The sequence below is a fragment of the Aedes albopictus genome, chromosome 1, assembly GCF_035046485.1.
Source record: "Aedes albopictus strain Foshan chromosome 1, AalbF5, whole genome shotgun sequence".
NCBI lineage: Eukaryota > Metazoa > Arthropoda > Insecta > Diptera > Culicidae > Aedes > Aedes albopictus.
The window spans coordinates 184,295,458-184,318,904 of NC_085136.1; the positions used below are offsets into that span (position 1 = coordinate 184,295,458).

The 23,447-nt window shown below is 38.4% G+C and overlaps 2 protein-coding genes across 3 annotated transcripts in view; both read right to left on the reverse strand.

Annotated features, from left to right (window-relative positions):
• The window catches only part of LOC109405673 (regucalcin), a 50,151-nt gene extending 41,784 nt beyond the window's left edge, over nt 1–8,367 (reverse strand). The window contains exons 1-2 of one of the 2 annotated variants that reach the window (XM_062845961.1): nt 8,213–8,367; nt 7,985–8,139 (exon numbers count right to left, since the gene is read on the reverse strand). The gene's annotated coding sequence lies outside the window, so the exon portion shown is untranslated. Of the gene's footprint in view, nt 1–7,984 lie in introns of both variants that reach the window. The other variant, XM_062845960.1, reaches the window with a different exon arrangement.
• On the reverse strand, nt 477–22,426 carry LOC134290250 (mucin-3A-like). Its single transcript, XM_062857330.1, has 3 exons — nt 22,385–22,426; nt 12,336–12,921; nt 477–514 (listed from the first exon to the last, which is right to left on the reverse strand). Exons 1-3 carry the CDS (start codon nt 22,424–22,426, stop codon nt 477–479), a joined length of 666 nt encoding a protein of 221 aa, XP_062713314.1.
• Nucleotides 22,427–23,447: the final 1,021 nt, after the last annotated feature.

Below are 23,447 nucleotides of genomic sequence, written 5' to 3' on the forward strand. Positions count from 1 at the left end.
TTATACATTCAATGTTTCCATAAAACGGCCAACTATTGATCAATATATGCATCGTGTGACTGGCGCTATACGTTCTTCTTCATTCTTCGAACCTGTCCATTTTCCGAGTCGTCTCAAAAGTGATCTAGTACACTAGCACAAAACATGTGATTGAATATGAATTTGTTTCTGATACTTTTAGTGGAATACCTTAAACAGATATTTTTATTTTAAATCTTCGATACATCAATATAAACATTATTTTTAATACATATTATTCCTACATCTTCCTTCACCCCTACTCTTCACATAATATAATTTGAAATGATTTTCCTATATAACATAAGGATTTATGTATAAATTTTGAAAACGTAGATTTACATATAATAATTTACAATTTTTTAAATTCCATGGCATATTTTGAAAGTAATAAAAAGTTAAACTCAGTACATAAAACAATGAAGTAAAAAACTTTCAAAGAACTCCCTATATTTAATTTATATGCTGTTAGTAACATAATCGGTTTGATAAAATCCTGAAAAGGGAAAAACAATGATTATTTAAAACGAAATGATATAATACTTACCAAAGATATTGTTACATAGCCACTAGGATACAAGCTATAAGCTCAACTAATGTTCTTGAATTTCATTTGAAAAAGAAAATTCTATCAGTTTTCCATTTCGAGCGACTCACAATCTCTGACCTTACATACACTATCTTGGATTAAGGGTTTCAAGTTCAATTGCTCCAATCTAGAATCAAGTTCAGAAAAAGATTCTAACATATCCATCGAAAACGATTCTAACATATCCTTCAACATTCTTTTATCAGATTACCTTTTCGAGCGACTCACAATCTCTGACCTCACTTACACTATCTTGGATTGAGGGTTTCAAGGTCAATTGCTCCAATCTAGCGTCAAACTCAGAGAAACATTCTAACACTTCCTTCCAACATTCTTCTATCAGATTTCTATTTCAAGCGACTCACAATCTCTGACCTCACTTACACTATCTTGGATTGAGGGTTTCAAGCTCAATTGCTCCAATCTAGCGTCAAGCTCAGACAAGATTCTAACATTTCCATCGAAAAAGATTCTAACCTTTCCTTCATTATTCTTCTATCAGATTACCATTTCAAGCGACTCACAATCTCTGACCTCACTTACACTATCTTGGATTGAGGGTTTCAAGCTCAATTGCTCCAATCTAGCGTCAAGCTCAGACAAGATTCTAACATTTCCATCGAAAAAGATTCTAACCTACATTATTCTTACATCAGATTACCTTTTCGAGCAACTCACAATCTCTGACCTCACTTACACTATCTGGGATTGAGGGTTTCAAGCTCAATTGCTCGAATCTAGCGTCAAGCTTAGAAAAACATTCTAACACTTCCTTCCAACATTCTTCTATCAGATTTCTATTTCAAGCGACTCACAATCTCTGACCTCACTTACACTATCTTGGATTGAGTGTTTCAAGCTCAATTGCTCCAATCTAGGGTCAAGCTCAGACAAGATTCTAACATTTCCATCGAAAAAGATTCTAACCTTTCCTTCATCATTCTTCTATTAGATTACCTTTTCAAGCGACTCACAATCTCTGACCTCACTTACACTATCTTGGATTGAGGGTTTCAAGCTCAATTGCTCCAATCTAGCGTCAAGCTCAGAGAAACATTCTAACACTTCCTTCCAACATTCTTCTATCAGATTTCTATTTCAAGCGACTCACAATCTCTGACCTCACTTACACTATCTTGGATTGAGGGTTTCAAGCTCAATTGCTCCAATCTAGCGTCAAGCTCAGACAAGATTCTAACATTTCCATCGAAAAAGATTCTAACCTACATTATTCTTACATCAGATTACCTATTCGAGCAACTTACAATCTCTGACCTCACACTATCTTGGATTGAGGGTCTCAAGCTCAATTGCTCCAATCTAGCGTCAAGCTCAGACAAGATTATAACATTTCCATCGAAAAAGATTCTAACATATCCTTCAACATTCTTCTATCAGAATTCTATTTCAAGCGACTCACAATCTCTGACCTCACTTACACTATCTTGGATTGAGGGTTTCAAGCTCAATAGCTCCAATCTAGCGTCAATCTCAGACAAGATTCTAACATTTCCATCGAAAAAGATTCTAACCTTTCCTTCATCATTCTTAATCAGATTACCTATTCGAGCAACTCACAATCTCTGACCTCACTTACACTATCTTGGATTGAGGTTTTCAAGCCCAATTGCTCCAATCTTGCGTCAAACTCAGAAAAAGATTCTAGCATTTCCATCAAAAAAGATTCAAAAATTTCCTTCAACATTCTTCTATCAGATTTCAATTTCAAGCGACTCACAATCTCTGACCTCACTTACACTATCTTGGATTGAGGGTTTCAAGCTCAATTGCTCCAATCTAGCGTCAAGCTCAGACAAGATTCTAACATTTCCATCGAAAAAGATTCTAACCTTCCCTTCATCATTCTTCTATCAGATTACCTTTTCAAACGACTCACAATCTCTGACCTCACTTACACTATCTTGGATTGAGGGTTTCAAGCTCAATTGCTTCAATCTAGCGTCAAGCTAAGAGAAACATTTTAACACTTCCTTCCAATATTTTTCTATCAGATTTCCATTTCAAGCGACTCACAATCTCTGACCTCACTTACACTATCTTGCATTGAGGGGTTCAAGCTCAATTGCTCCAATCTAGCGTCAAGTTCAGAAAAAGATTCTAACACTTCCTTTCAACATTCTTCTATTAGATTACCATTTCAAGCGACTCACAATCTCTGACCTCACACTATCTTGGATTAAGGGTTTCAAGCTCAATTGCTCCAATCTAGCGTCAAGCTCAGACAAGATTACAACATTTCCTTCGAAAAAGATTCTAACCTTTCCTTCATCAGTCGTACATCAGATTACCTATTCGAGCAACTCACAATCTCTGACCTCACTTACACTATCTTGGATTGAGGTTTTCAAGCTCACTTGCTCCAATCTAGCGTCAAGCTCAGAAAAAGATTCTAACATTTCCATCGAAAACGATTCTAACCTTTCCTTCATTATTCTTACATCAGATTACCTTTTCGAGCAACTCACAATCTCTGACCTCACTTACACTATCTTGGATTGAGGGTTTCAAGCTCAATTGCTCCAATCTAGCGTCAAGCTCAGACAAGATTATAACATTTCCTTCGAAAAAGATTCTAACCTTTCCTTCATCATTCTTACATCAGATTACCTATTCGAGCAACTCACAATCTCTGACCTCACTTACACTATCTTGGATTGAGGGTTCCAAGCTCAATTGCTCCAATCTAGCGTCAAGCTCAGACAAGTTTCTAACATTTCCATCGAAAAAGATTCTAACCTTTCCTTCATCATTCTTACATCAGATTACCTTAACGAGCAACTCACAATCTCTGACCTCACTTACACTATCTTGGATTGAGGGTTTCAAGCTCAATTGCTCCAATCTAGCGTCAAACTCAGAAAAAGATTCTAACACTTCCTTCAAACATTCTTCTATCAGATTTCCATATCAAGCGACTCACAATATCTGACTTCACTTACACCATCTTGGATTGAGGTTTTCAAGCTCAATTGCTCCAATCTAGCGTCAAGCTCAGAAAAAGATTCTAGCATTTCCATCGAAAAAGATTCTAACATTTCCTTCAACATTCTTCTATCAGATTACATTTTCAATCGACTCACAATCTCTGACCTCACTTACACTATCTTGGATTGAGTGTTTCAAGCTCAATTGCTCCAATCTAGCGTCAAGTTCAGAAAAAGATTCTAGCATTTCCATCGAAAAAGATTCTAACCTTTCCTTCATCATTCCTACATCAGATTACCATTTCAAGCGACTCACAATCTCTGACCTCACTTACACTATCTTGGATTGAGGGTTTCAAGCTCAATTGCTCCAATCTAGCGTCAAGCTCAGACAAGATTTTAACATTTCCATCGAAAAAGATTCTAATCTTTCCTTCATCATTCTAACATCAGATTACCCTTTCGAGCAACTCACAATCTCTGACCTCACGTACACTATCTTGGATTGAAGGTTTCAAGCTCAATTGCTCCAATCTAGCGCCAAGCTCAGAAAAAGATTCTAACATTTCCATCGAAAAAGATTCTAACCTTTCCTTCATCATTCTTACATCAGATTACCATTTCAAGCGACTCACAATCTCTGACCTCACTTACACGATCTTGGATTGAGGGTTTCAAGCTCAATTGCTCCAATCTAAGGTCAAGCTCAGACAAGATTTTAACATTTACATCGAAATAGATTCTAACCTTTCCTTCATCATTCTAACATCAGATTACCCTTTCGAGCAACTCACAATCTCTGACCTCACTTACACTATCTTGGATTGAGGGTTTCAAGCTCAATTGCTCCAATCTAGCGTCAAGCTCAGACAACATTTTAACATTTCCATCGAAAAAGATTCTAACCTGTCCTTCATCATTCTTACATCAGATTACCTTTTCGAGCGACTCACAATCTCTGACCTCACTTACACTATCTTGGATTGAGGATACCAAGCTCAACTGCTCCAATCTAGCGTCAAGCTCAGAAAAGATTCTAACACTTCCTTCAAACATTCTCCTATCAGATTTCCATATCGAGCGACTCACAATATCTGACTTCACTTACACTATCTTGGATTGAGGGTTTCAAGCTCAATTGCTCCAATCTAGCGTCAGGCTCAGACAAGATTCTAACATTTCTATCGAAAATATTCTAACCTGTCCTTCATTATTCTTCTATCAGATTACCATTTCAAGCGACTCACAATCTCTGACCTCACTTACACTATCTTGGATTGAGGGTTTCAAGCTCAATTGCTCCAATCTAGCGTCAAGCTCAGACAAAATTTTAACATTTCCATCGAAAAAGATTCTAACCTTTCCTTCATCATTCTAACATCAGATTACCCTTTCGAGCAACTCACAATCTCTGACCTCACTTACACTATCTTGGATTGAGGGTTTCAAGCTCAATTGCTCCAATCTAGCGCCAAACTCAGAAAAAGATTCTAACACTTCCTTCAAACATTCTTCTATCAGATTTCCATATCAAGCGACTCACAATATCTGACCTCACACTATCTTGGATTGAGGGTTTCAAGCTCAATTGCTCCAATCTAGCGTCAAGCTCAGACAAGATTATAACATTTCCATCGAAAAAGATTCTTACCTTTCCTTCATCATTCTTACATCAGATTACCTATTCGAGCAACTCACAATCTCTGACCTCACTTACACTATCTTGGATTGAGGTTTTTAAAGCTCAATTGCTCCAATCTAGCGTCAAGCTCAGAAAAAGATTCTAGCATTTCCATCGAAAAAGATTCTAACATTTCCTTCAACATTCTTCTATTAGATTACATTTTCAATCGACTCACAATCTCTGACCTCACTTACACTATCTTGGATTGAGTGTTTCAAGCTCAATTGCTCCAATCTAGCGTCAAGCTCAGACAAGATTCTAACATTTCCATCGAAAAAGATTCTAACCTTTCCTTCATCATTCTTGCATCAGATTACCTTTTCGAGAAACTCACAATCTCTGACCTCACCTTCATTATTCTTCTATCAGATTACCTTTTCGAGCGACTCACAATCTCTGACCTCAATTACACTATCTTGGATTGAGGGTTTCAAGCTCAATTGCTCCAATCTAGCGTCAAGCTCAGGAAAAGATTCTAGCATTTCCATCGATAAAGATTCTAACCTTTCCTTTTGATCCATCCAGATCTACGCCCAATGAAGCGACGACCAACTTTCCATTACAGGTCTAAAGTTGGATTTCTTGACCCATCCGGGTCCAGTGCTCAGCTTGGACACACTGACCAACTCCGATCTAGAGTTGGATTTTGACCTTCCTTTTGATCCATCCGGATCTACGTCCAATGAAGCGACGACCAACTTTTCATTACAGGTCTAAAGTTGGATTTCTTGACCCATCCGGGTCCAGTGCTCAGCTTGGACACACTGACCAACTCCGATCTAGATTTGGATTTTGACCTTCCTTTTGATCCATCCGGATCTACGCCCAATGAAGCGACGACCAACTTTTCATTACAGGTCTAAAGTTGGATTGCTTGACCCATCCGGGTCCAGTGCTCAGCTTGGACACACTGACCAACTCCGATCTAGAGTTGGATTTTGACCTTCCTTTTGATCCATCCGGATCTACGCCCAATGAAGCGACGACCAACTTTCCATTACAGGTCTAAAGTTGGATTTCTTGACCCATCCGGGTCCAGTGCTCAGCTTGGACACACTGACCAACTCCGATCTAGAGTTGGATTTTGACCTTCCTTTTGATCCATCCGGATCTACGCCCAGTGAAGCGACGACCAACTTTTTATTACAGGTCTAAAGTTGGATTTCTTGACCCATCCGGGTCCAGTGCTCAGCTTGGACACACTGACCAACTCCGATCTAGAGTTGGATTTTGACCTTCCTTTTGATCCATCCAGATCTACGCCCAGTGAAGCGACGACCAACTTTTTATTACAGGTCTAAAGTTGGATTTCTTGACCCATCCGGGTCCAGTGCTCAGCTTGGACACACTGACCAACTCCGATCTAGAGTTGGATTTTGACCTTCCTTTGGATCCATCCGGATCTACGCCCAATGAAGCGACGACCAACTTTTCATTACAGGTCTAAAGTTGGATTTCTTGACCCATCCGGGTCCAGTGCTCAGCTTGGACACACTGACCAACTCCGATCTAGAGTTGGATTTTGACCTTCCTTTTGATCCATCCGGATCTACGCCCAGTGAAGCGACGACCAACTTTTTATTACAGGTCTAAAGTTGGATTTCTTGACCCATCCGGGTCCAGTGCTCAGCTTGGACACACTGACCAACTCCGATCTAGAGTTGGATTTTGACCTTCCTTTTGATCCATCCGGATCTACGCCCAATGAAGCGACGACCAACTTTTTATTACAGGTCTAAAGTTGGATTTCTTGACCCATCCGGGTCCAGTGCTCAGCTTGGACACACTGACCAACTCCGATCTAGAGTTGGATTTTGACCTTCCTTTTGATCCATCCGGATCTACGCCCAATGAAGCGACGACCAACTTTTCATTTCAGGTCTAAAGTTGGATTTCTTGATCAAACTGGGTCCGGTGCTCTGCCTAGATATATAATTTCCAACAATCGTGGCCGATTTTTTTTTTAACTTCTGCAATGTATCTTTCCTGTTAATATATAAAGAACTGCATGCACTATGTTAACCTCAGTTTGTTTGCAAATTCAGTGAGCTTTTGCAAGCGATTAGAACTTTGAACGTGCGGCGAAAAAAATAAACCCTCGTTTTCCGCCTTAAAACCATTGTAATACGAAAATGTCGGTTATGTTCTACTTTAACAACACAAAATCAAAATCAACCGTACAACTTCCATATTGACGAAGTTTGGCAAAAAAAAAACAATCTGTCGTATCTCCGCGAGAATAAAGTCCATATGTGAACAGCTCGGCTTTGTGACGTCATCTATTGTTGTAACAAATATTGGCTTGTTGATAAACCATGTAAAATTTTCATCACAAAATAAATATTTCGGGATTTAGAGTCTCTATTTTCTGCGGTCAAATTGCATGAACACAACAATTTTGAGATAAGTTCTATGAAATCTATACATGGCCAATGTAGCAAAAACTACGAACGCAGGCTTAAGTTGTGTTGTGGATTTATAAACTTCAAAATCACTGAGTTACTATTTAACTTATTCCAGATTTTTTAAAATGTGCCCCACCTTGTCCACACCCAAAGTGACACAAGAAACACCTGTGGAAAAAAATATACCCCTTCTAAAAAGACTAATTGATTTTTTTTTCACTTACATGCTCCTTCTCCTGGAGTCACTATTTCTCGAGCTATTTCTTTTCATTTATTTAACCCTTAGTAACAGATGCGCCTTAAAAATTTCCATAACTAACAACCTCGCCACTGCCAAACTTACCGAGTGCAATCCAAAATCTCCATCGCAATCCCACTCAACAAACACTTTTGTCCTTCTTCTCACTAAAAAATATACAATCACTGTATCAGAACGAAGATCAGAGCACCTTGCATCCACCCGCCGGATGGCCTGTATTGAAACATTCGGAACACAAACTAAAATCGAAAAAAACAAAATCTACTTCCACTGACCAATCGTTTAAGACATAATCTTTCACTCAAAACTCACATTTTGATTACCACTACCGACTGTGCCATTGTCGGGATTCGTCGATTAGAAATTAAAATACAATTAATAATTCTTTTGCACTCCATTTTATTTTTTATTTTTTTGAATTTGCACTTCCCTACCAACGCGCACAACATCACTCGATTACATCATTCTTCAAACTCAACTCTTTTCACCTTTTCCCGTTCAAGCCCATTCAAATGAGTTTTTCTTTTTCAATCTCTCTTTCTCGCTCCCGCATGATGCGTATCGTCCTTCAGCTCGTTGGTGTCATTCAGGTCGGCTATTGAAAGCTTGCTCGTGCAGCCACATACGTTCTTCTTCATTCTTCGAACCTGTCCATTTTCCGAGTCGTCCCAAAAGTGATCTAGTACACTAGCACAAAACATGTGATTGAATATGAATTTGTTTCTGATACTTTTAGTGGAATACCTTAAACAGATATTTTTATTTTAAATCTTCGATACATCAATATAAACATTATTTTTAATACATATTATTCCTACACATTCCAGGATCAAGATTTGGTGTACTTTTTTATATTACTTATTTATTTTTTTATTCTATTTATTTTTCACTGCTAATATGCTAAAATATGTATAACAGTGGAGAACGTATCACAATTTAATACTTTTTTCTATTTCAGATTTACAAGCAGGCAATCAGCGATCAAAACGGCGAAGTATCCCTTTTTTTAGAAAGGTCAAGATTACCGTACGATACAGTGACAAGTAGACCACGTTTTCCGCGTCGATTTATTCGTGCCGAGTTCCATAATTTCGGTTTCTTTTTCGAACATTTACGATAATGTATTTTTGTTCATCACACCCAAAGTATATAAATATGTAGCAAGGTAAGAGATTTCCGTAAATGTCAAAAATGAGACTTACCAACACATCTGCGTTAGTTATGAAAAGTTGGTGTTTTTACACTAAAATGTCATTATTTCAGCAAAGTTTGTGAAGTTTTGTTAGTTTGGATGTTTCTAAATGCTGAAAAATATGTTTAGAATCAATTAAAAAAATTTTGTTACCGATTTTCAAATGGCGATATTTTCTGTTTTATTGCATGGAGGTCACATTTAATCCAGTCAGATGCAATTAAATAATAGCTTCTAAGATGGGAGTGCTTAATTTCTTAAGAAAGTTTGCTAAATAGTGATGTGCCCATACAAATCAGCGCAAACTTCATAACTATTTTTTGCCTTTTTCCTTTTCTCACTAATCCGTGAATATTAGCGGGAATCTCTTACCTTGGTATTTAGATACTTTGCATCACACCTTCAACTTATATTACGCGTTGCGAACATTCGCGGAAAATAAATAAGTACAACGGTTTTATTATCCGCAATCTTATAACACGGGAACGCGAAAAAAAAGTAATACAAAAACATAGGTGAAACTCAAGTGCAACGATTTTATTTGTTTAGTTGTCCAGTTTTCTCGTAAAGCTACGGAGCGGGTTTCGGTTTTTCAGCATTGGCAGTAACACTAAACGGAATTGCATACAGTTTATTTTCTGACTGAGAAACGATAAGATAAAACGTGCGTTATTACGAATTGATCCGTCATAAGCGTGGTTTAAAAATTATTTATACCCGGTATATAATTAAATTTAATACACAAACATACAATAAAATTATTGTATTCTTCCGACAGCCGGCTGGCGGAAGACTAAATCATATCAAGGGTTGCATAGCTCACATCACTTACCAATGTGAATCCAAATCTGTGTAACTTTCTATCCCTTCCCTTCCCACTAACAAACTTCCTTCCTGTGACAACCGTGGGGATGCGGAGGTACACACGGTCTCTAGTAGCAACGGATGTCACACCAACATTCCTTCCCTTTCCCGATGACCGTAAGGACGTGGCCGGCGCCGGTACTGACAATTTAAAGTTTTGAACCTTCAAAATTGCACATTGAGGATGGAAAGCTACACCCAGGCCCCATCCATTTGGTTCCCTGTGCAATGTTGACTGTTCTGATCAGTAACGGAGTAGCAACTACGAATTGTACGGTCATCTCATGCTCTTGCTCATGCTCAGTACCCGTGCATAGACCTAAATATTCCCACGCACTCCGATATTCAAAGTTAATTCAACTAAAACAAAAATGTATTTCACCCCACATTCCCAACAGCTGCCCGGGGGGATTTTAAATTCAATTTTCACCGTAGGGTCTACCTACCTCACGCGCGACATATTGGAAGCAACGGAAAACATACCATTCGTTATTGACCTAGTTTTTATAACCCATCATCGTCCGGTGGTGACCGGGTGCGATCGTGTTGCAACGCGTTAGGTTCGGTCGGTGTGATGCAATTTCAATTACGTTTGGGACAACGATGGGTAATGAACCCGAAAGAACGATATGGAACGATATTGATCGCGCTTGAACAAAGATTGTTTATTTTTGTTTCGATTGGCGGCATAGGGCGCCGGACTTGTTTTGCACTCGATTTGTTTTGACTTCGAGTAAACTGAAAGAAAAGAATGTGGGGGTATAATTTCAACCAACATCCGCGGCCGGGGCCCGGCTAGGGTTCACTGTGCCCAAGTAAGGTACACTTCAATAACAAAGCGGGTGCTTTGTTTTGGAGAATTTGGTGCCAAATTCCAAAGACGATGAGGATGATGATGGTGACGATGATGATGATGGGGAGGACGATGATGACGTCGATAGTGGGGTTCAATTCTTTCACACACCCAAGCCTTGCATACGCTCAAGTGAGGCGGGGCTAGAAGATGTAGGCCTTGGTGTGTAAAGATTCTCAGTAGGTTTTGTGCGAACACGCCCAAGCCAGGCGTGGTTAGGAAATTTAAGTTTTTCGTTGGCATTAAGATTCTTGGTAGGGCTTGGGATACGCCCAAGATAGAAGAGTCGTGATGTTTTCAAGAAGAGAAGGATGCAGTCTTGCGAATAATCGCGACCATCGCGAGACAATCACTTAAACCGCTTTCTGGAGTCACCCTTCCCAAGGTGATACGAACCAGCTAGCATGTCACGACTGGAATGACAAACATGTTGTGGTTACCACCCTTCGCAGCTTTGCAGCGATAGCAGTTGCTGAGTATGCTTCAGGCGGGTTGCGAGAGAATCAATCTCTCTGAGCAACGATGCATAACGGGCGAAGTGAAAGCGTTTGCCATAGCCAGGGCGAACTGCGTGGTGCGCTCAATGTGTGCGTTTAAACTGAGCTATGCAAAACGAATAGGATTTATGACGTAGTACCGTGCTTGTGATAATACACATGCATAGTTTTACATGCTGTTGCGCGTGCATCTGCTTGAGGTGACGGAGAGAGTCATGACACTCACATGAGCCGTATCCAAGTCAGGATGATTGTAGCAAAACAAGGGTGACCGGGTGACTTTGATGGGAATCTGTGTTTTCTGGTGTTTGCGACTGTAGAGAGAGCGAATCAGAAACCGCAGAGACAGGGTGATACAAGTTTGGTGTTTATCAGCTTTTTTGTGACTTGTACGCTGATGCTTCGCGACACTGGAAGGATGTTAATCACGATGAGGACAAGTAGGATAGGTAGAGGTCTAGGTTTTGGACTCATTAGTATTTTCATTTGGTAGGGTTTTGGATACGCCCAAGTTGGTTCGGGCATTGTAAGGAATTATCGCGACTTCTTCGGCAAGACGAGAATGCTGGTAGGAGTTTTAGACACGCCCAAGCTGGTTCGGGCATTGCTAGGAAATTTAGGCTATAAATACTGAGGCTTTGGCTTCAGTCGGGGGCAGTTAGTGAAGACAGTTCGTAGAGAACAGTTAGTGGGGGTGTTCAGTTTCAACGTTAGAGTAGGCAGCATATCGGATAAGTCTTGTGAGACACCTCTAGATACTGTCCTAAGGTTGTAGGTAGGACTTAGTAGTCGGGTCAAGAAGAAGCTAGAAGCATTTCTAGATTGTTAAACTTAGAAGTTCGGTGAAGAAATACAGAAAATGTTAAGGTGATATAAGAAAAAGTGAATCGTTGTAATATAAGATAAGTGATGGTTGGTGATACTTCAATATAGTTTATTAAAAAGATGTCGTCGGACTGTAATGAAATGAAAGATATCACATTCCGTGTAGTGTTTAATGCAGCCCCTGGACGGTACAGGGCGCTTCACCCGTATAAGCTTGAATAGCTTGTTCATTGATAAGTGGAGCGGTGGGCGGTTTTGACGAGGCGATTCCAGCGATAAACGTGCTGGTGGTTGGGGCTTGAGTTGGGGTGGCGGTTTCATGAATTTCGATAGTGCTGGTGATTGGTGGGGCATCATAGGCGGGAGCGACGGCAATAGCATTTATGGTGCTGGTAGTGATGGAGGCGGTGGTGGCGATGGAGGCGGTAGTGGTGGTGGCAGTAACGTTGGGGGCGGGGTTGGCAGAATTGGTGGTGGTGACAGAAACAGTAGATGAGCTATCTGCCTTTGGTTTAACGGGAGCAGAGGCAAACATAGCAGCAGGAGCGCCGACGGTTGTCACTGGCGGTTCAACGGACGACACGCCTGAAACGGAATGAACTGTACTATTCGAAATAACGGATGTATCTATCGGAACATCAACTCTTTTTCTTTCCTGATCTGCTTTCTGGGTGATTAGGCGATGAAGTGCTGCTAGTTCGATCTCGTTTGGCGCCGGATAGTTCGTCAGCGTGACCGATGAAGGAACCGAATACGTTGGTAAACTCGAACTGAAGGTTGTTGATTGCGTCTTTAAAGTTCCGAGAGGTATTAGTTGGAAAGGCTTGGGATGGTCTGTTACAGCTGCTAGAACGACGTTGCCTTTCGGTGAAGGTACGGCAAAGTGAACGAGTGACGTCTATTTGTGCACCGATTAGCCGGAAAATAGATGCAAGCCGAACCAGAATCAGATTCAATGGTAATGGTAATCGCAAGGTATTCTGCCGCACCGAGATGACTGCGTTAGGCACCCTACACACTACTCAAACCGTTTGACCAACATTGCCACCGCCCCCAGGTTGGTCGAACCAGTGAATGTTTCTGCAACCGTATGACGAACTGCCAAATCGTGTTGCACCAACATGTCACTTTGGTTGCACCAACATCATCCCCCATTTGAAATCGCACTATGTTTGTGCAACAACACTACACACGGTACGATCGGTTCGTCAAACATTGGCTCCGCCCACCGTTGGTTTGAGTAAAATCAAACTGGTTTGATTTTTGTCAACCAAACCATCAACCGTCAAATCGGTTTGACGAACTGCCAAATCGGTTCGTCAAACAGCATCACACACGGTCAAACACAGCACCAACTCAACCACCAACCTGGGGACGGAGTCAATGTTGGTCAAACCGTTTGAGTAGTGTGTAGGGTGCCTTATACAATGCGAAGCCGAGCATTTTTTTTTGCCATCTTCGCAGCCACACTTTCGGTAGCTGTGCAATGTGTGTAGAGAGGAACGACTTTTCAGACGATGCGAGGAATTCAGACTGATGCGACTAATCAGACGACGCGGAATTAGTTATACGCTATGATGGCGATATATATGCGAATTTACATATGATTTAGGAATCACTAAAGCGATTTTATTAGCGGCACTGTAGGATAAACCGAACTGTTGCTATTGCTTCTTCTTTATCACACTGACACTGATTGACAACTGTCAATCCTAAAGAACTTTAAATAAAGAATAAAGCAAAAATTTCTATAAAAAGAATATGTGAAATCAAATGATTTGACCAAATTTTTGTCAAAATTAATGATATTTCATTTATATATGAACAATATTTTTACATTTTTATATGCTCAATCAGTTAGATATATTTTAAAATTTACATATTACATGCAGTTATATGTATCTGTTAATTGATCATTATACTTTCGAAGTCTGCTATTATGAACTTTTTCCAATCTTTTACCATTTTTAATAATTGTTGTTTGTTCACTTGGAAAGCTGACAACTTCATAGGTCCTCTCCATAAAGATTGTAATTTTTGTCCTGTACCTGTGGGATTGGCCTTAACAAGAACCATGTCACCCCACATTGGTTGCCATTCATTAGTTTGTTTATCGTAAATTTCTTTTCGTTTTTTCTTTGATACAACCTAGTTCTCTCGTGCTTTATCATGAAAATTTTTTAAGGTTAATTTTAGTTCATCAGCATAATCGCAATAAGTTAGTTCCATATCTCTCATTCTGCAGATTGAGTTCGGAATTCTTGCAGCTCTACCATAGAGTAATTCAAAAGGTGTAAATCCAGTTGACGAATTAATGGACTACCCGCTTGGCGCACACCCACAGTTGATCAGCAGGAGTAAATCCATTTTATTTTGTATGGTGAAAAGCATCTAAACTTGATTTACTTGAAATAGAAAGCTTTTACTGAAAAAATATTTGGTAGGCTTAATAGTAGTCACCATTGTGCACAACCACTACCAAATATTTTTTCGAATAATGTATTCCACTTCGATAAATTTGCCTTTAGATGCTATTCGCCATACAATATTTTTGCGATTTACTTTTAGCGATTTTTCGCGCATAGAAGCTAGCGCCACATTGGTCGATGCGGAGAGTAGGAAAACAGCCGATGTAGATAATTCATTGTCGTATTATACTGGAAAGTAAAATGCGGAAGAATTTGATCCCATGTTTTGTGATCTCCGCCAATGAATTGTCGTAAATAGATTTTTAATTCTCAATTCGATCTTTCTACAAGATTTGCTTGGGGATGGTAGGCAGTAGTTGTAATCTTTATAATTTTCAAAATTTTACTAACATTTTTCATCAAATTGCTAACAAAATTGGCACCATTATCAGTTACTAATTCTTTAGGTGCACCATATTTGCAAATAAAATAATCAACAAATGCTTTGGCGACGGTATGGCTTTCCTGATTTTCCATTGGTGCTACAGTTAGGTATCTATCCAAATCATCTTGTATGACCAAACCATATTTATTAACACTATTTGATTCTGGTAGTACAACGATATCCATAAAAATCTTCTCAAAAGGTTCCGCGGACGTCGTAGTAATTTTCAAAGGAATTTTATTTGCAGCTCTTATTTTATTCTTTTGGCAAGAATCACACTGCTTGACATAGTTTTCTATGTCCCTACGCATATTTTCCCATTTGCTTTTGCTCCCAACATGTCCACCAAGTGGGCTATTGGCACCTAGAAATGAAAGGCCGCACACTGATTCCAAACAGCTATATTTTCGTGCTTCAAACTGAAAATTTAATGTACAAATTAGTTGATAAGTAGATATAAGGGTAATATAACTTACATTTCAGTGGCGCTTTGTTAAATACACAATGGCCTTTCAATCAACGCCTTTTACGGTACGATTAGGTGTAACCCTACATACTAAAGTTATTGTAAATATCGCATGTTACATATGTTCCCTTGTGTATATATTACCTTTCTTTCTAGCTTTAATTAAATTTAGGTTAAGCTAGTATGTAAGTATATAAGTAGTAATTAACAAATTCACTGTAGGTTTAACTAGGGCTATCAAATTTAATCTCTAATGTTAAGAACAATGGACCGCATGTGCAAATTGGCGAAGTAACGATAGACGAATGTCTGACTGACTTTTCAGCCGCAGAGCAGCCGTAGACATTCCATCACACATAGATCGGTAGCTCGCGATCTGACATTTGGACGACCGTGTTGGCAGTTCTCGATGTCCCTGTGGTAACACGGGCAATCATGAAATTCTTTGAGTACTGTTTCTCTCTCTTCTGGAGATACCCACATTCGATCCTTATCCGGAGCATACAATGTAAATTGTTTGTTGAACTTTTCTGCAATAAATTTGGAGGTGTTTGTAGATTTCTAAATGAAATAATTTGTGAATTAATTACCTGCATCGGCTGTTTTCCTACTCTCCGCATCGACCAATGTGGCGCTAGCTTCTATGCGCGAAAAATCGCTAAAAGTAAATCGCAAAAATATTGTATGGCGAATACCATCTAAAGGCAAATTCTTCAAAGTGGAACACATTATTCGAAAAAATATTTGGTAGTGGTTGTGCCCAATGGTGACCACTATTAAGCCTACCAAATATTTTTTCGGGAAAAGCTTTGTATTTCAAGTAATTCAAGTTTAGATGCATTTCGCCATACAAAATTAAATTGATTTACTCCTGCTGATCAACTGTGGCTGCGCGCAAAGCGGGTAGTCCATTTTCTGCATCTTTCACGTATTGAGGACAATTTCTAAATGCATCAACCAGTTCTTCCAATAAAACTTTAGTATCACTTTTTGATCTTTTGCTTCCGTTTAAAATTATTCCCCATAACTTTTTGTTCGGGATTGAAAGTACATTTCCGTTCAAGTAATCTTTAAAACCATGTGGTAGGTCAACGAATCAATTAACTACATCGGCTGTTTTCCTACTCTCCGCATCGACCAATGTGGCGCTAGCTTCTATGCGCGAAAAATCGCTAAAAGTAAATCGCAAAAATATTGCATGGCGAATACCATCTAAAGGCAAATTCTTCAAAGTGGAACACATTATTCGAAAAAATATTTAGTAGTGGTTGTGCACAATGGTGACCACTATTAAGCCTACCAAATATTTTTTCGGGAAAAGCTTTGTATTTCAAGTAATTCAAGTTTAGATGCATTTCGCCATACAAAATTAAATAGACTACCCGCTTGGCGCACACCCACAGTTGATCAGCAGGAGTAAATCAATTTTATTTTGTATGATGAAAAGCATCTAAACTTGAATTACTTGAAATAGAAAGCTTTTACTGAAAAAATATTTGGTAGGCTTAATAGTAGTCACCACTGTGCACAACCACTAACAAATATTTTTTCGAACAATGTATTCCACTTCGATAAATTTGCCTTTAAATGCTATTCGCCATACAATATTTTTGCGATTTACTTTTAGTGATTATTCGCGCATAGAAGCTAGCGCCACATTGGTCGATGCGGAGAGTAGGAAAACAGCCGATGTACCGTCGTTGGGGGTGAGAATGGGTCAAAAAAGGATACTCAAAGATTGTTTATTATATAACTAATGCAATTGAAGTCGGAATAACTTTTTATTTGGTATGTATACTCTTCTATGTAGTAATGATAGTTTAGCAAGAAAGTATCACATTATATGTTTTACTTACTAAACTACATATGGATGAAAATTGACCCAATCTCACCCCTTAGAGGGGGTGAGAATGGGTCAAAGTATTCGAAGTCGCCTATCTAAGAATATAAGTTAATTTTATTGATCATATCTAGTAAACCTACTTAAAATAAAATGTAACCATGACGAGTAAAAACTTAGGTAATTTAAAAAGATGATTAATCCACCTAAAAGGGCTACTACAACCGAAAAAAAATGTTGAAATTTGGTAAAATAACGTTTGTATGTTGTATTGCCATTTTTAGCCAACATAATCATCCTCATTTAAAGTTTCGACCTCCATAAGAGGAGTGGAATTACAATAAGGGAGAAGCGCATTGAAAGATAGATTAAAAAAACAATATATTTTTTAATGTTAACCAAACCCTCCGTTATAAACTCGTATGTACATGATCGGGCCTCTATTTTGCCAAAGCAAATCATTCCATCTCAAGATAGAGGGTCGTTCAAATATTATGTTACACAACGTTCCACATTACTAGACCCTCTCCTGCAAAAATATTTAAACGGATTTTTTAATAAATTTTGTATGAGTCCTAGCACAACGGTAGACTTATTCTGCTTTCTTTAGTTTTTTTTATGTATTTTATGAATGATCCTCGCTTGACACTTCTTCAACATATTTTCTAAAATAAAGATTCCTTTCTGAAGATACGGTAAACATGGCATCACTCTAACATCAAATGGGGACTGGATAACAAGTTGAATTTTTAGTTAGGGTTATGTGCACTCAATAACTTGCTTGACCCAATCTCACCCCCATTCTTAATATTTAGACATAGGGTCGAAAATATTGAATTTTTGAATAAAAAGTGCATTGACAGCCCACTTTTTTCGTTGCATCAACCAGGTAATACCTACAGCTAACCACTTTTAAGAAAATTTATGGTTAGGTACATATGTGAAACATTACGAAGGATAATTTTTTTCCGAGTGATTTACTAGTAGTTTTATCATATGAGTTTAGCCACAAATTTAACAAAAAAACGATTATTGCTAAACATCTTATTCTGCATCATGACGTGTAAAAACATCTCCTCTTTTAAATAATATAAAGTTTTTGATATAAATTAGCGATGGTTGATGAGCTTTTTCAAATTTCATGTTTCTCTGTTTTGACCCAATCTCACCCCCCAGACCCATTGTCACCCCCATCGACGGTAGTTAATTCATTGATTTACTCCTGCTGATCAACTGTGGCTGCGCGCAAAGCAGGTAGTCCATTCACTTAGTTCTTTATGTGCTAACCTGCTATTCAAAATCAAAAATGTTGCATCTATATTCTCATCTGATATTTTATTCTTTGAAAATGTAAGTCTTTTAATATCCAATTGATCGTTTAAAGCGTTTTTGAATTCGTCGTTCAAAATAGTCTTGCTTGGCTCATTGTGTTCATCCATAGCAAGATCAATATTATCTAATCCATCCATATGTGAATTCCAGTTAGAATTTTGCCTGGGGTTTAAATGTTTAACAACTGCATCTTTGGAAGGATTAGGACGTTTTACATTTGTTCTCTTAGCATTTGTTCTCTCTCCATGCTTTTCATCTTGCTGTTGTTGTCGTTTTTGTTGTCTGGTCACGACAGCAACAACCTTAGAATTTCCCTCTGGTTCGTTCACTGTATGAAGCCTGGATAAGAAATCAGCTACAACATTATCCTTTCCTTGCTTGTATCGAATATCGCATTCTAAACCTTGCAATTTTAATTTTAATCTTGTCAAAGTTGGCGAAGTCTCCTTGAGATGCCATAAAGAGATTAATGGCCTATGATCTGTATAAACAATGAACTTTTGATTGTCAATGTAATGTCCATACGATTGCTAGTAATGGACTACCCACTTTGCGCGCAGCCACAGTTGATCAGCAGGAGTAAATCAATTTAATTTTGTATGGCGAAATGCATCTAAACTCGAATTACTTGAAATAGAAACCCCCCCTTGTTAAAGCAAATGTTACATGTTTTATATTTTTAAAAGAAGTACTGGCCCTCTGAGTTTGTGTTAAGCTACTTGAAAAAGTATTGTAAAACTTTAAAACATGTTTAAAAGGGTTTTTAAATCTAATTTTTGATTGTGCTGATTTGGGGTAACATTGATCATGTCAGTGATCAATGTTCATTTGTGTTGAAAATACCCTTACTTACTAAATTCGGGGTCGCTGATTTCGAATATGTTGTCTAAATTCTTACAAATAATGTGCTTTTTAAGTTATTTTGGGATTAAAATCCTCTAAACCACGAATAACGCCTAAAGGTAGGCAATGGCTTAATGAATTGATAGTCGACTTTTAATAAATCGTAAATTTTACTGAAAAATAGCATTTTCATATAAGTTTCGTTTATTAAATCCAACTCTAGGATATCATATTGAAGTAATACAGTGATTTCGAACCTCATATTATATTTAGTATTCACGCCAAGCATGAATGTTTGACAGTGTATCTCATTGCGTTACGAAACACAGTTATGGAAAAATCGATTTAATTCAATGTTTATGAAATTCAATTTTCATAAATTGCATGTCATTTAATAGCTTAATGATAGCAGATTACGATATACCATTCCATAGTAGAAACTGATTCAATGTGAAATGCTTGTTTGAAGATTTCATGAGGTGGGTCAAGCCGATCAATGTTACCCCGCTGATCAATGATACCCCGGATTACGGTACACAAATTAAAAGTTAAAGACGCTATATCTTGATGTAATGGCAAAATCTTGATGTAATGGTGGACAGTGTAGTTTGTTTCTGCCGTGCAGCTTCAAATTTAATTAAATTACGTGTGAAATAGTGAAAGTGCCGCGGGAAAAAGTGTTTTGCCGTGTGGCCGAAAAGTGCATTAACGCGACGACGCCAACAGACCAATAGTCAGTGGGGGTTGTTCGTGTTTAATTAATGATTTTCTGTCACCCCAGCAGCAGTAAGTGCTGGCGGGCGGCAAAGCAAATTTGGCATTTTTTATTGCTTCTCTGTGTTCTGTGTTGTGTTGTGTGCATGGTTTTGTATCTGTGTATAGGCTCCAGCGATGGTTGAGTGTAGTCTATGTGGTGGTAATGTGCTTCCAAGCGATTTACCCTTGTGCTGTTCGGGATGTGGATGTGCAAAAGTAGTCCACTACAAATGCACATCTCTGACCAAAGCAGTGGCAAAGGTAATTACGGAGAACGAAAATGTAGCGTTCAAATGTGATGATTGTTTATCAAGCCAGTGTTGTGGCTGTTATAAACGGGAAAAAGTCCATTTTCCGGATGATAATAAAATACGTCTTGTGCAGAGTACTGACTATAAGGTTCTACTTTATTTATCTCGATCCGACTGAGTATCGGAGTACCACCTATGATTTACAGTTTTCACAGTGAGACGAAAGCCTCACTTATTCGATGTGTGTATTATGTTCCACCACTACAACTCCTCTACCCTTAAGTGGAAATATATAGTATTCGAAAAGTTTTGATTCTGATTGATTAACATAATCATTTTGATAATATAGTGCTTGGTATGCTATGAAACATACTTTTATAAACTTATGGTCATTCAATTATTTGCACGTTTTCATTGTGAAACACATAAACATTTTTTTTCACAAAGTTGATAAACTACTTAAATTTCTAACAGGATCTCCTCCCCCAGAAACAAAAAAAAAATTGTCATATTGCAAAGCTAGAAAAAAACTTATACACACTCAAAACAAAAATCATTTGTCATTAATGACTGGTAAAAATAATGATCACACAAATTATTGCTACTTAAAAATAATACAAAAGTGTCAGGTGTCCGACTACACAAAAATAGTACGTGGAAAAAATGAACCGGGAACACAAAACGTATTTAAAAATAAACTTCACCGGCCACTAAAAAAAACTACATAATGTTGCACAAACTACCATCCGACGGAAACACACGTACAAAAATAGCAAATTATGTTACATAAAACAACAAAATCTAAACAGGATACATCTATCACACTAAAAAAAAAAACAGCATCTTTGTTTCCACAAACTCCGTCAGTGTAGTAGCTATGGTTCGCACATGCTGAACAACAAACATCTGTGATACGATGGCATTGTTTCACTGTTCCGCTGAAGCTGACGTTTGTCTCTGGACATCTGATTGTGTTTAACACGTATTTGACTTCTGGTCCACACGGAACCGCCAAACTACCCAAAATTGAGTTCTTTTGACGCAATCCCATAGTTCGGCCCAATAAGCCAAATTTGAGTAAATCGATTAAACTCACACTAGGTAAATTGCCTTCACCTCCAGCAAAAACATTTACTTAAGAGTAGGTAAATTCAACCCAAGACCCCCCCTCATTCAACCCAAATTTGAGTAAAGCTGCATTTACCCAAAATTGGCTTATTGGGCTCAAGGACCCCCGTTGGGTAGATGCATCTCTGTTTGTTTTTGACAACATCGGTGAGGGAAAGAGGGAAAACAACCTAATTTTGGGTAACTAGTTTATTCGATATACTCAGCTTTGAGTAAAATCAACCCAAAAATTAGGTAGTTTGATTTCTCCGTGCATGCTGATCATAACGTTCGTTGATAGGTGTTACTCATTCTCACTGTGGAGCCTCTCTGCCTCTGCGGTTTTGTTGCTCATAAAACAGTACCACTCACTCTCGGGCTGCAAAGATACCATGGCGGTAATCCTCTTCCAGGGGCTCACTTAGAACAAAAAGGAAAGGTAAAATGGTCCTCGAAATTGTCGTAGTGGTTGAAATAAAAGAATCTATAAGCCAGATTCAAAATGGTGCAACACAAAAATATGTTGTGATTTCTCTATGTCCGTCTCTATGCACAAAACATAAGTAAAGTCACACAAAATGTAACAAAAATCTGTTGCAACAGGTAAAAACAATTTGTCATTGAGAAAAATGTCCTGTTCATCAACCAGACACATCACGTAGGAAAATTATTGGACTATTGCACTGCATGTATAAACTTGCGGATACACGTAAAACCCGTTAATTAGGCCGATTGCACGCACTTAAAGCACTAATAAATTAACAAGCCACATTTATTAAAACAAACTATTGAAAAAAAAACGTACTTCATCCTCGTACGCCACTGTTATAAACGGGAAAAAGTCCATTTTCCGGATGATAATAAAATACGTCTTGTGCAGAGTACTGACTATAAGGTTCTACTTTATTTATCTCGATCCGATTGAGTATCGGAGTACCACCTATGATTTACAGTTTTCACAGTGAGACGAAAGCCTCACTTATTCGATGTGTGTATTATGTTCCACCACTACAGTGGCGAGCAGAATGTACTGCTTTCTAACGCACAAAAGTTCGAAGAGGAGACGAAGTAGATTTCTTCACTCGCCGATTCGCTTAGTGGCGTTCGAGAGCACATTGCTGCTCAGATAAACGAGATAATGAAATGCGAAATTCTGGAGCAACATTTGAAAAGGGCATACAAGCATTGGTAAACAATGACTTCACACGTCGCTCCTGAGCCCCCCCTCAGCTTACTCACAAAAACTAAGACCGTTATCAGATAGAGCAAACATCGATCTTTCGGATAACGGTGTTCATTTGCGTGGGCGGGCTGCTGTTATGCCCTACGGAGCGTTTTAGAAAAAAGACACAAGACCTCTTGGGCCCTTTTCAAATGTTGCTCCAGAATTGAACAATTAATTACCTGCATCGGCTGTTTTCCTACTCTCCGCATCGACCAATGTGGCGCTAGCTTCTATGCGCGAAAAAACGCTAAAAGTAAATCGCAAAAATATTGTATGGCGAATATTATCTAAAGGCAAATTCTTCAAAGTGGAACACATTATTCGAAAAAATATTTGGTAGTGGTTGTGCACAATGGTGACCACTATTAAGCCTACCAAATATTTTTTCGGGAAAAGCTTTGTATTTCAAGTAATTCAAGTTTAGATGCATTTCGCCATACAAAATAAAATTGATTTACTCCTGCTGATCAACTGTGGCTGCGCGCAAAGCGGGTAGTCCATTGGGGAGAAATCTAAATTGTACATTGGAGAAGGCAATTTCTGGACTTGGGGTATTAGTTAATAAAGAAATGGAAAATATGAAATGTTCATTTTCTCAATTTAATTCGGGAAAGGCTGCAATGAATGTAAGACAAGGTACTTC